The 12,231-nt window shown below is 36.9% G+C and overlaps 1 protein-coding gene across 1 annotated transcript in view; it reads left to right on the top strand.

Moving 5' to 3' along the window:
* Positions 1–566: 566 nt before the first annotated feature.
* The window catches only part of ATP10B (ATPase phospholipid transporting 10B (putative)), a 50,217-nt gene continuing 38,552 nt past the window's right edge, over positions 567–12,231 (top strand). Inside the window, 2 exon segments of the mRNA XM_062002750.1 lie at positions 567–844; positions 1,914–2,108. Coding sequence (XP_061858734.1) covers positions 570–844; positions 1,914–2,108 — 470 coding nt within the window. The 5' untranslated portion in view covers positions 567–569.

The raw sequence follows: 12,231 nt of genomic DNA, 5'->3' as shown, positions 1-12,231 counted from the left end.
GGCATTTTCCATTCAAATCAGATTTCTATGGAGACTCTGGAAAGCTGTTTACATGAGTTTAAATGAGATGAAGCTGATGTTGCATTTCTGTATTGCCTATTAAGATTCAATGTCTGAACTGGTCCCTTTGTAAGTAAGTGTGAATAGAAAAAGTATTGTAAGGAAGTCAGACATTTGAAGAAAAATACCTGAACAGATTTGTTGGTAGTTTATGACTGAGAAAAATGTTACAGAATTTGTGATAGAAAAAACATTATTTACCTGTGTCAAATTTGCTTTAGCTCTGTTAGTTTGCTGTTGTAACATGCAGAAAATAGATTTGGTTTGTTTGGCTTTTTCCCCAGAGATAGAAATAGATTTTTCCATATTGAAGACTTTGTTGTATTTTTTATTCTGTACATTCTCTGCAGAAAGTGCTGAGCTTGAAGGCTGAACATGCAATGCACTGGAGTACTGTTTGCTGCGTGAAACTTCTGCTAGCAAGACGTGAAGTGAATTTCCTACCAGAATGCATTTGGTTTTCAATTCTGGTCATGCATTTGTCTTTCAGCCTGACATCCCTGCTGTGAATGGCTTTGTCTGTGGACTCTGCTTTCTACCGTTGGCAGCGGCGAGGAGCTGAAAGTCCCTCCCAGGCTCTATCCGAATCAACACCACTGCTGTTTTCTGTCAGAGTCAAACCAAAACTCAACTTAAACAAATGGAGGATTGTGTTTCCTGCCAATGGGAGACGGTGGAAAGATTGGGAAGAAGCCTCTATGTTTTATTCTGGAAACAGGATACAGACCACAAAATATACATGGTTCACTTTTTTGCCCCAAAATCTTTTTGAGCAGTTTCACAGGTAAAAAAAAATCATTCAGTGATATATGAGTTAAGAACTTTCTCTAAAACAGTGATATTTCAGGGTGATGGAGAGGGGCTGCTTTGGCAGTTATCACATTACTAAAATTTAGGTAAGGATTACCTGTTACCCTATTGTTACTCAGTTCACACTAAAATGGAAGTTTAAAGCAAGCAAATGCTAGGTGTGCTTAACCAATGCTGTGACTAGGTTTTTGCTATGAATGCTGTAAGGTTTCTGTGTCAAAGTTCCAAGTTTTTATTTTAAAATCTCTCTTTTTTGTGTTGAATAAACCTCTAATTTTTAAGAAAATGAAAAGACATTTGTTAGATGTGTTGAGATATCTATGATATTTTGTAGCTTTCAGAGGCTCATAGATTACTTTTGGTGCATTTATAATAGCATGCAAGTGACTTCATCACCTAAATTTATAAATAGTATACATGGGTATGCAAATGATGGGTCAAGTTTCTTTCCACATATTAGCTTGAAATTATGAACTCCCTCAGCTTAATGAATCACATCAATAAGATGCCCAGGGAAGTATCACTATGATAAAGAAAAATTAAAGTTTTATATCCATCTCTAGCATCAAAACCTTCATTCCATATACTAGATTTACATATTCATGATTTCACCTTTCACTCCTGAAAAATTCTTCATGGAATTCTGATGGGGAAATTTCCATCATTCTAAATGTGGTTTGTTACACTCATTCTGTTACATCTATCTAATTTTTTAAGGTTTTGGGGGTTTTGTTTGAGTTTTGTGCTTATTTTCAAGAGTAAGACAGTAGGAGATCATTAAAGAAGCATTAGATCCTAGAGATAAAAAGTGTTTGTAATATGTGAAATAATGGAGGTAGCTATACTATGCAAATGAACATCACAGGCTCTTCTCAAGAAAAAAAAAAACAACATCTCAGTTAAGCAACTGATTAATTCATTCTGGAAAAGGAAGAAGAGGGTAGAGGACTGAAGTGATTACTGTTCCTTTGACAGATGGGGGATGTGTCAGAATGACATATTCTAATTTTTTACTGCTTTTACTTGATTTTATCCCTTTCCAGGATAGGTAGTCTTTATTTCTTCTTTCTGGCGGTTCTGAACTGGTTCCCACAAGTGGAAGTCTTCCACAGGGAGATTACCATGTTGCCTCTGATTATGCTGCTGCTTGCCAGTATGATTAAGGATGCTATTGAAAACTATAGAAAATACCAATTTGATAGGACCATAAACTTCTCTAAAACCAGGATCTATGACAAGTAAGTAAACTAAACCAAGTATTTTTCCTTCTCTTTGATGTTGTGGAAACTGTTAAACTGACTTTGCAGTAATTCCTTCACTGACCCTTTGGAGTATAGTAAATTTGGAAAAACTGTTCTAAAAGAGTTTTGTTCTGCCTTAGAAATACCTCATTTGTCTCATTTAACTCCTATCACTGAGGTTTTGATTCGTATCACAGCAGTGTGTGCTGATATACAAGTTTCCATTCCAAGTCTCCAAACCAGCTTGCCAACACCCACAACATCCTCTCCAGGTAGATGAAGGATCTGGAGGGAAAATGAAATGTATCCAAGCCTGGAAAGGATTACTGGAGTGGTTTAACAAAATGGAGCAATACCTTTCAGACATTTCATGCTAAGAACATTGATACAAAATTTAATAACCAACTACATCCAAGGTGAAGCATAACCACAAACTGAATAAAAAAATACAGGACTTCCAGTAAACAGTAGTGATCAATACAGCATGATTTCACTTTTAAAGATCATACAACATCCTGCAGTAAGCTGTGATGTTTGCTCAGTACTGACTCAGAAGGAAGAAATATTTTCATGTGCAATTCTTATTGCGACATTTCAGTTTCATCAGAGTTTCTCATTCAAGTACTAACCTGACTTGGGACTACTTAGCTTGTCAGTACGTAACACAATAGACAGGAGTTTTCATTTAAAAGAAGTCTTAATGTTTAAATCTCTTCCTTTTTTCACCTCTCCTTAAGTACAGGCTGTAGAGAAGAAAATTGCTATGGTTTGTACACATCTCATTAGCTCTCTTGGAAATTAGCCCTCATCTATGCTTGCATACGTATGTGTCAGAGGCATAAGGACCAATAAGGAGGAAGAAATGAGAGGCTGGAGGGGTCACTGAGTGAGGGAGGGATGCTTTCGCTGCCCAGAAGTAGGTGGTCTGGTCTATCAGAAGAGAATGATCAGGCTGAGTAGCCTTAGTAAACTACCCTTCAATTGCCTATGTTTATGTGTAATTCTCACAAGCCACAGGTTTACTTTGTCTTGGTGGGGTAAAGGTTGATTGGTTGTATAATAATCCATGTTACGTTCATGAAAGCAAATAGTAGAGGAAGTAAAAGAGAGAAACACTGTCTGTATTGAGACTTATAGTAATCTTCTGTTGACTTCTGGGATATAGAGCTCTGCCCATTACCTTTGAACTTCCTGGCAACTCCCAGGCTTATGAAGTGATTCTGAAACCCGTGGAATGATCCATGAAAATTGTGTGTACGTTCTTAGCTGTGTCACGGCTTTGTATTAAAACAGACAATTCATGTGAGCAGATAGTCCATGCCAGGGAAGTGCTCTGAATGGGGCCTCCAGGCGTCTGCTAACAGGAATAACTAAACATACAGGATGCTTTTGTCATATGTGAGGTACAGCCACCCCAGCAGGCTCTAGGACCTGGTGCAGCTGAGTCAGGATGATTCCCGTCCCTAGGCAGGTGGAGGTTGGAGTTGAAGGAGAAACAGCTCTCGGCTTCGGACATCGTGACGCTTCTCTCCATCACTTGGGAGTTTAATTGGATTATTGAACACTTCTCACTTTGTTGGTTTTCAAATTCAGGCTATTTTTAAGAAGAAAACAACATGTCAAGGAAAAGTGTTCCAGGTTGCTTCTCTAGAATGATATGGAAAAAACATTTTTTCAAGGAAACCTGCTGCCGATGTGGCGCTTCAGACACTGAAATCCAAAATGAAGAGCTGGAGAAGAGAGGAAAAGTAAAGAAAAGAAAGAAGAAAAATGAAACCAAACGTGTGATTATCTCCAATTTGGCCTTTGGATGTAAGAAATGGAAGGAAAACCCAAACAGATACTATGACTCCAATAAAATTAAGACTACAAAATACACCATCTTGACTTTCCTCCCTAAAAATATCTATGAGCAGTTTCACCGCTTTGCTAATATTTATTTTGTGGGCATTGCACTGCTGAATTTTGTGCCAGTGTTGAATGCTTTCCAACCAGAAGTTTCTGTGATCCCAATTTGTGTTATAATGGCCATTACAGCCATTAAAGATGCTTGGGAGGACTTTCGGCGGTACAAATTAGACAAAGAAATCAATCATATGGGATGCTACGTTTACAGCAGGTGAGTTTAATACAGCTTCTGTTACAAAAAATGTTCACTTGAGATCTTTATCAGTGCTGAGGCTTTTTGTTTTAAAAGTTAATAATCACTGTAGTTTTCCAGTAGTTATTTAATTGAAACAGGGAATTATCAGAGTGACTATATATCACCTGGTATTTGTTCTGATATGTCGTTCTTTTTAAACCTTTTTTTCAGATTGGGAAGGTAAGTTTGAGTTTCACAGTACTGGTGTGGCTATTGGCCTCTTAAACATAGTGTGTGGTGAAAACAGGTGCTTAAATAGGTACAATTACCTGGATTTCTAAGGAATTCCTAGGAGGGCTTAAGTCTATCAATACAAAGCAGCACAAAATAAGATCTGTCATAGGACCTATTTGCATTCTTAGATGCCAAGAAGCCTCTTTAACAGACAGCCCTTTGAACTATGTTAATTTTATACTCTAGGCTGTAGATTGCCTTTCAGTGCTATTTCTTTTACTAGAACATGGGAGTTGGAAATGTGTATCTCTGTTCAGTCATCTCTAAGTGCCTTAATTACATGTGTCTGTGCTCACTTCAAAATGTTTCATGACTTCTTGCTTTTAGGACTTTCAGAAGTTTGAAAATTATGTGTTATTGTATCAAAACTATTCTCTCAGCAAAGTAGGAAATTACTTCACCCTGTTAAAATATCACATCTGGGAGTCAGAAGAACAAAACCTTCCATCTCTGTGAATGTTGTCTGTCATCCTTCAAATTAACCAACAGTGCTTTATATAATGTGTGCTTTCACAAGTAAGATCTTGCAGAACTTTGGCTTTTATCACACAGTGCTGTCATTTCTGTTTGTTTCTCTTGCATGTGTTTGTCAGGTATTTTTTTTATGTCTTGCTGGTTAAACAGAAAAACAATGGATTTGCTTGTTTGGGGGCTAAACTTATCCCCACATCCAGATAATGACTTGTCAGAAACAAAATCACACCATTATCCTTGGCAACTTTTCTCAAAAAACATACATTTTACAAGTTTCTAAATGCTGTTCATTTAAGATTTCTTCCCTTCCACCATGAAGACTGTCAATAATTGTAGCTCTTTGGGTAAGATGGTAAAATTGCCTCTTCTGCCTATCTTTGAGATTGCAATCTAGTTGGATTTTTAAGTCTCTTCAAGGTTGCATTAACCCATGAGTTAATGGATTATTTATTAACACTTGTTAAATTCAGTATGAAAGAGAATAGATAGTGCAGCAGGTGCTAATGAATGAATCTCTATAAGAATTTTATTTATTTCCACTTTACATAAAGCAACTGTGTTAATTTATAACTGAAAGTATTTTAGCATGGGAACAAGAGAAGTGGAGAATACAGTAAAACTTGGTTTATATAAGAGAAAAATGTCCATCGTAGAATTGCAGCATATGTACAGATCCAGATTCAAGTTATTACCATGAATATTTTCTTATGCAGAAACTTGACATGTCTTTAAATTGTCTCCATCCCATAAAACCACTTTGATCTATGAATAAATCTTGTCTGGAATCTTGCTTTTCACTGAAGTTTTATGGCCCAAAAAGGTGATGGAAAGGAAAGGAAAATGAGTAGTGCTCCAGACTATAGCATTCATTCTGTCTGGAAAAATTGTGGTTAATTACAACTGCCATCAGATCAGTAGTTACAGCTCATTATATCATGAATAATTTTAATCAGGCTTCTACAGCGTTTAGGGAAGCTGATATTTCTTGTTCTTCTTGCTAGCTGCAAAGTCATGGAAGAGCATGATGTCTTCTAATTTTCTTCCTTATGACTCATCTCCTGTAGATAATTTTTTTTAACATAGGTGAAAGTCTTTTTTAAGGCACTGCAAATTCTGTTAGTCTTGTGGCAGCAAAAAAAGTCCTTTTAATAGAGTACCCGGTCTTCCATCCTAAAATGAAATGTTACTTAGATTTTAACAGTTAATCTTGGAGACTGCATTGTCTTTGTTTCAGATTTCAATTAGATGAACTCTCATTCCTGCTCCAAAAGAAATACAAAGGCAGAGCAATCTTTTCCAAATGCTGAATGTTCTCCAAAACTTTCTTGACGACTATGGAAAATGCAGTAACTTGCCTTCTTTCAACACAGAGCAAGGGAAATTGAATTTAAATAGGTTGCCCTGTAAACACATTTCGTCTAATTTGCTTTTCACAGAGATCAGCTGGAATGGGAAATCTAGTCTGCTAGTCAAATGAAGGAAAATGCACTTCAAGTGGTGAATTTAAAGGATGCTTAACTGAGAAAATGGGAGACAATTAATAAGAATTGAATTATCTTGGGGAGATGTAATGACTTAGATTTCATATTTGATTATAAACTTTTTAATTTCTGAACCAAAACTTTTGGAATTGTAATAACTGTATGTAAACTGTTGTGCTGTCAAAATAAATCACACAGCACCAAAAGAGAACAAAGAATTCAATTGTGGATGGTACAGACCTATGTTTAATTGCCTCCTTTCTCCTCATATTCTTTAAAATATACTTTGTCTGCTTTTAAGTTTTCCAAACCAGAGGACTTCCCTTGTGGTTGTCAAAGTATTTTCTATGATACCATGCTTTAAAACCCTCTTTAATTGCATTTAAATTCTTCAAGTCACCCAGTTTCATGCAACTCTAATTAGTTATTCTTCATCCATAAAATTTAATTATAATCTTCAAATACATGTGATTCTTATCATGTTCATTTTGCTATGCCCAGACATTTTTTAGTCAAGATATGTATATAGATCACTCTTTTCATCTTTCTTGTCAGTCAGTCCCTCCGAAGCTACTATGGTTTTAAAAAGTGATTAGTTTTCTCTGAACCATCTCCATTTTATCAATAACTTAGTAACAACAAAGACCAGCACTGAAGGTGGTATACAAACCTGTAAGTGAATGTCAACTCAATAGTTGTTAAAAGCTATTATTTTATTTTCTTTAAGTTCTATAATGTTCAAAGACCTACTTGATATGCAATTATGTATGACCTGGATCTGATATACCCCTAGGATTAAGCTATAATTTTCTGTAAATAGTCCATAGCATCCAGACAGTTTTTCTCATGAATTTCACACTTCTGGAAGATTCAACCTGATTTTTTTTTTTTAATCAGTGTTTCAATAAACACTCAGAAACAAATGCAAGAGCTTTGCACTGTTCAAGATGGCATAGCAACGCCCTTGACTGAAAGAATATACATCAGACAGCAACAGCCATAAAAACATTAATATTATTTAAGTTATTCACATTGTTAATTTGAAGCACCTCAACTCAAATGTCTGAGACAATGACTCAAAAAAGCCTAGTTCACAGGCTTTGAATCTTTCTGTTGAGCTACAAGGTAACTTTGTAGGTCAAGAGGCATCCTAAATAAGATAGCCTGATTATTCTTTCAATAGAAAGTTTCTCTGTGATGTTTTCAGGCCCTGTACTTGTCAAGTAGTTCCTGCAAACACCAATCTCCTCTTCTTCTGTAGGTCCACTGATGTCTGTGATATGTAAAAAACAAAGCTGGCCTTCACTGTGACTTTTTACCTGCTTAATGTGAGGTTTTAGATCTTTAAAGCTTTCTGCATCAGCACTATGAATTGGTCCTACTGCAGCGTTGGAAATAAGGAAAAAAATGCAGAAGACATCTCTGTTGCACAAAGTCAGAACTGCCAAAAGCTGAGAGTGGCTTAAGCTAGACTCTCTGATTTATGTAATGTATGTTAAAGTATTTCAGTCAGTTGAAGTTTTGTAATTGGGTAATATTTGTCCCTATGACAGCAATGGAGATCTCTGCTTCCCTACAAGTTACTGTATGTATAGTATGCTTTGTATATTCTTAAAATTAGGGAAGCTATGTAGTGAAGACAAAGGTTGCCTTTCTGTTTCTACCTCTTTCATATACTCTGATCAGGTGGGCTTTTGGAGGAGAGATCACGTCTCCCCTGGCTGCTCCCATGTCTGGAAGAACAGCTGGGATTGGCCAAAGACACAATGACTGGCTGAGGTCTTTGGTGTCAGGAGAAGGATAGGGAGTGCACTTGAAAACAGGAATTGATTTACTGTCAAATCGGAGGTGAAAGAGGAAAGAACTTTTCTCTGGACCCCAGAAACATTGTATGCAGCTAATTCAACCCAGAGTGAAACTAAAAGTTTGTAGAGTAGAATGCAGAGTGAGAGGAAGATACCATCTTGCCTAGGGCACAGTAAGCAAAAAAGGATTTGCTGACACTGCCTTCATTTAAAGTCTTGTTTAGCAGCACTGAGTTTTCACTTGTGAAAGAGCTTTACTTTTTGCCTTTTTTTCTTCTACCAAAACGTAACTTTAAAGTCTGGGATCATAATGGAGACTTTGGTGCATTCATTTATACGAAAACCAGAAAAAGTCTAAAGCCAGTGACCCACTTGAAGTCCCACTGCATTCCCTCAAGCAAAGTTGCAATCAGTTTTCTTGGGCATGGCAGTAACAGTACTTCTACACAATGATGATGCCTTCTCTGAGCAGTTCATTAATTTCATCAGCTGGAGCCTGAAGGTCTCCTGAAGATCTCCAGTTGTTGTACAGCTGAGGGTGCATTCCTATGACAGCCACAAAGCATGAACTTTAATCAATCAAAACATTAATTATTTGTTGTAAAAGTAGCAATATGAATAAGTTACAATGACGTCAGGATTATTATGTGCTATAATATTATTGCAACTCACTATCCATCTAGAAATATCCAATGCCACTCCCTTTCTTATAGATGACTATAATGTTCTCTGTGTGGGATTACTGGCAGCAGGCATCATTTGCTCTGTCATCCATATAAATTTTGCATGTACTTCAGGTACTATGAAATTTTCATACCTAGTTTAACTATGGATACCAGAATTAGCAGTGGGTTTTACTTAAGGCACAAGCAGTGCCTTCTGTAAGCTGAGGCAGTGGTACCAAAATTGTGAAGAAACAATTGAAATATTAGTTCATCTTCTGCTGAGCATGCTGATTGTGTGATGAAGAAGTGTTACATGCTGAACTGAGTAAATGCAAAAGAAAATAGTCAAGTTTTGAACACTCAACTAGTCCAGGCAGCAGCACTTGAAAGTCATAGAGCAGCAAGCTGGAAGTTGCTGTCAGTCAGCGTGTTTTGCAACAGTGAGGATCCCAGGTCTCTGTGGAAGAAAATCCATAAATATATTATTAAAGCTACTAGTGGTTTGGGCATTGCTCTATCAGAGCTCTCTTCAAGATCTATTACCTGCCAAGGCATTTAAAGCTGCTTCACAGAAAAGGTGCAAAGTTTAGAAGGCAACAGCAGAAGCTAATGACTAAACACAAAAGGCAAATAAACGGGAACCTAAGATTTTAGCTGAGAGACTTGACCTGATGGCATTAAATTCCATCCTAACTGCCTGAATTTTTAAAACATTAAAAGCTGGAGAGAAACAAGTTTCTACCATGTGACCCCGAGAGTTACGTGATCACCTAGGAAGATGACTGTAGCAAAAAAAGGTGATCTAATTCTGTGTCTTCCAGAAGCTTGATAAGTTAATGGGGGTTCTTAGGAACTGTTAATGATTAACAGTCACGAAGTGACCTTGGAGTTACCTATTCATGCTAGCTGGTGCCAGGCACATCATTATAAAAACAAGACCGAGATTTACAACACCTAGGTAAAGGAAAACCAAAACTTCATATATGGACATATAATACATTTATAAAGTGCTGGTACTTACTTAAAGTTCACATAAACTTGAATTGATTACAGAAGTTGAATATAGTCTTCTTTTATCACTGAGAGATTCCTTGTTAGGATGCTAGACCGTTTTAGCACATAAAAAGATAGAATCTATTGCTGGCATTAAAGAAATTTGGAATGCCAAAATGGTATCATTAAAGTTGTATTTTATTAGATGTCAGAAAAAAAAATCACTCCCATTATCTTCAAGATGCTCACTGCTGTCTTAAAGCAGTATCAAAATCCTGGGAGAAAGTTTGGGTCTATGGGAAAATGTTATAGGCACTTCCTAACCAGGACTTGTTACAGCACCAGCTGCTGTGAAGCGACACCATTGATGTTGCTGGGCTGATGTCCATGTCACAAAAACAACCTTCCCAACTACTGTGATGTTAATATGACAGAAACTGGTGATGAATTGTCATGCACAATGTAGTACCTTCTCATGCTCAGATAATATCTGTATCTCAGGAACATCATCAGCCAAGTTGTGCTATACTCTGCCCTTTCCAGTCTAGTGCCTTCCTCAAGTCCTAAATCAGCCCCTTTGTTGTCAGTTTTTTGTTTTCATGACAGCAGCTACTAGCTGTGAGGTCATGGTCATAAAGTGATCTTTGAAAACACTTTGTGAACTTTTTCCATAGAAAAGCTGGTGTAATTTTTGACAGCATAAAAATGTGTGGCATTTCTATTTCCAAAAACAGACTGCAAAGGGTAAGTACCTGTGTGATTCTACCCATTGTCTGTAAAGAACTGGGAATCTCAGAACATTAGCCTTTTGTGTAAAGTGATACTTGAGGGGACTCATTATCAAATGAAACATTCTATCAAATTCACATGAAGCACAAACCTTTGGGTTTGTCTGTTCAGGACATTGATATTATTTTTCTCTAAGTATTATCACCTAGTTGTAATTTAAGAGGTGAAAAGTGGAGCAAACAATGCATTTAGTTCGAGCTGTGAAGGATCCTAAGGTGGAACTGGGAGTGATTCAAGGAAATAACTCTTGCTGAACAAGTAGGTTCATACTTATAGATGATATAGATTTCTGAAGTTCTTTCTCTAAGTCAGTCTAGGACTCATGGATATGCTGTGGAGTGCTCATGAAAAAAGACTTTTCTTTAATCTCCTCTGAGGAGCAGAACAATAATTTTTATTTGCTCCTATTCACTATCCATTTTGAGCCAGTTTTCGTTTGAGATTTATCTTTATTGAATCCAGGAATATGAAATTAAATTGTTGACACAAAGTCAATAATTTATTCATGTTCCCTCCCCAGTCTCCAACAACAGCAAGGGGTTTTTACGATCTTTTCTTCCCAGAAATGACTTCATAAAGTCTATTTAGTTTAGGTCTTCTGGTCAGATATGATAAGTCCAATAACACGTTCTGGCAGATTTTAACTGTTCAGGGCTAGCTGCCTCTTTTTTATCAGCACTAACCTCTGATGTGCATTATCACGCTACCCGTGACAGCAAGGGAGCGCATTTTAAGTGTGCTATTGATAAATTAACTAGTAAAGGAGGGAAAACACTGAGAAACTTATATCTTAGATTGTGTCTTTGACGTAACAGAGCCCTGATGCCACATGCTATAGGAATCAGATTTCCAGCTCTCCACCTTTTAAAAATCACCACATCTTGTTTATTTTATCGGATAAATGTTTGCCTTTTTTTTTATGCTTCTTGTCAGACCATTTTAGATTTATGAAGCTCTTCTGTTTGTTTAGCAGCCAGAGCTTGTGGGATGAACTTTAATCATTGAACAGAAAATGAACAATGTTCCTAGTTCCTAGTTATGGGAATTGTTAAAAGGAAACTGCTTCAGTTGAAAAATCTTGTTAGGCTACTGGGCCAGTGCTGCTGTGGGGTGTACCAGGTTCCTTGTGAAGCACTTTTCTTCCTTTCATCCACTTGTAATTCTCTACAAGGTTGTAGCAAACCTTTATACTATAGAAAATTGTTAATCTTACAGCTCCAGATGAACAGTTCTTTCAGGAAAAGAAAATGTTTCTTCACCAAATTCAATGTTCATTGGTAGAGAGGGGTAGTCTGTTTACCTCAGTGCAGATTCGGACTTCTAGAAATTCCTGAACTCTAGTCCCTCTGCTAAGACTTTTCCTGTGATTTGAAAGAGGTCAATTGACTTTTCTGACTCATCATCTCCTCTGTAGTTAGTGAATGGGCAGAACCTGAAGCTTTATGTGCAATGTATGTTTCAAAGGAACTATTGAAAAGATATTACAAATCTGTGATTTCTGTGGATTATTTTTGCTAACTTGCTTTCTTGCTGATG

Source organism: Colius striatus, chromosome 9 (genome assembly GCF_028858725.1).
Source record: "Colius striatus isolate bColStr4 chromosome 9, bColStr4.1.hap1, whole genome shotgun sequence".
Lineage (NCBI taxonomy): Eukaryota > Metazoa > Chordata > Aves > Coliiformes > Coliidae > Colius > Colius striatus.
Note: the sequence above shows the minus strand (reverse complement) of the source record. Positions and strands in the feature narration are given on the sequence as shown.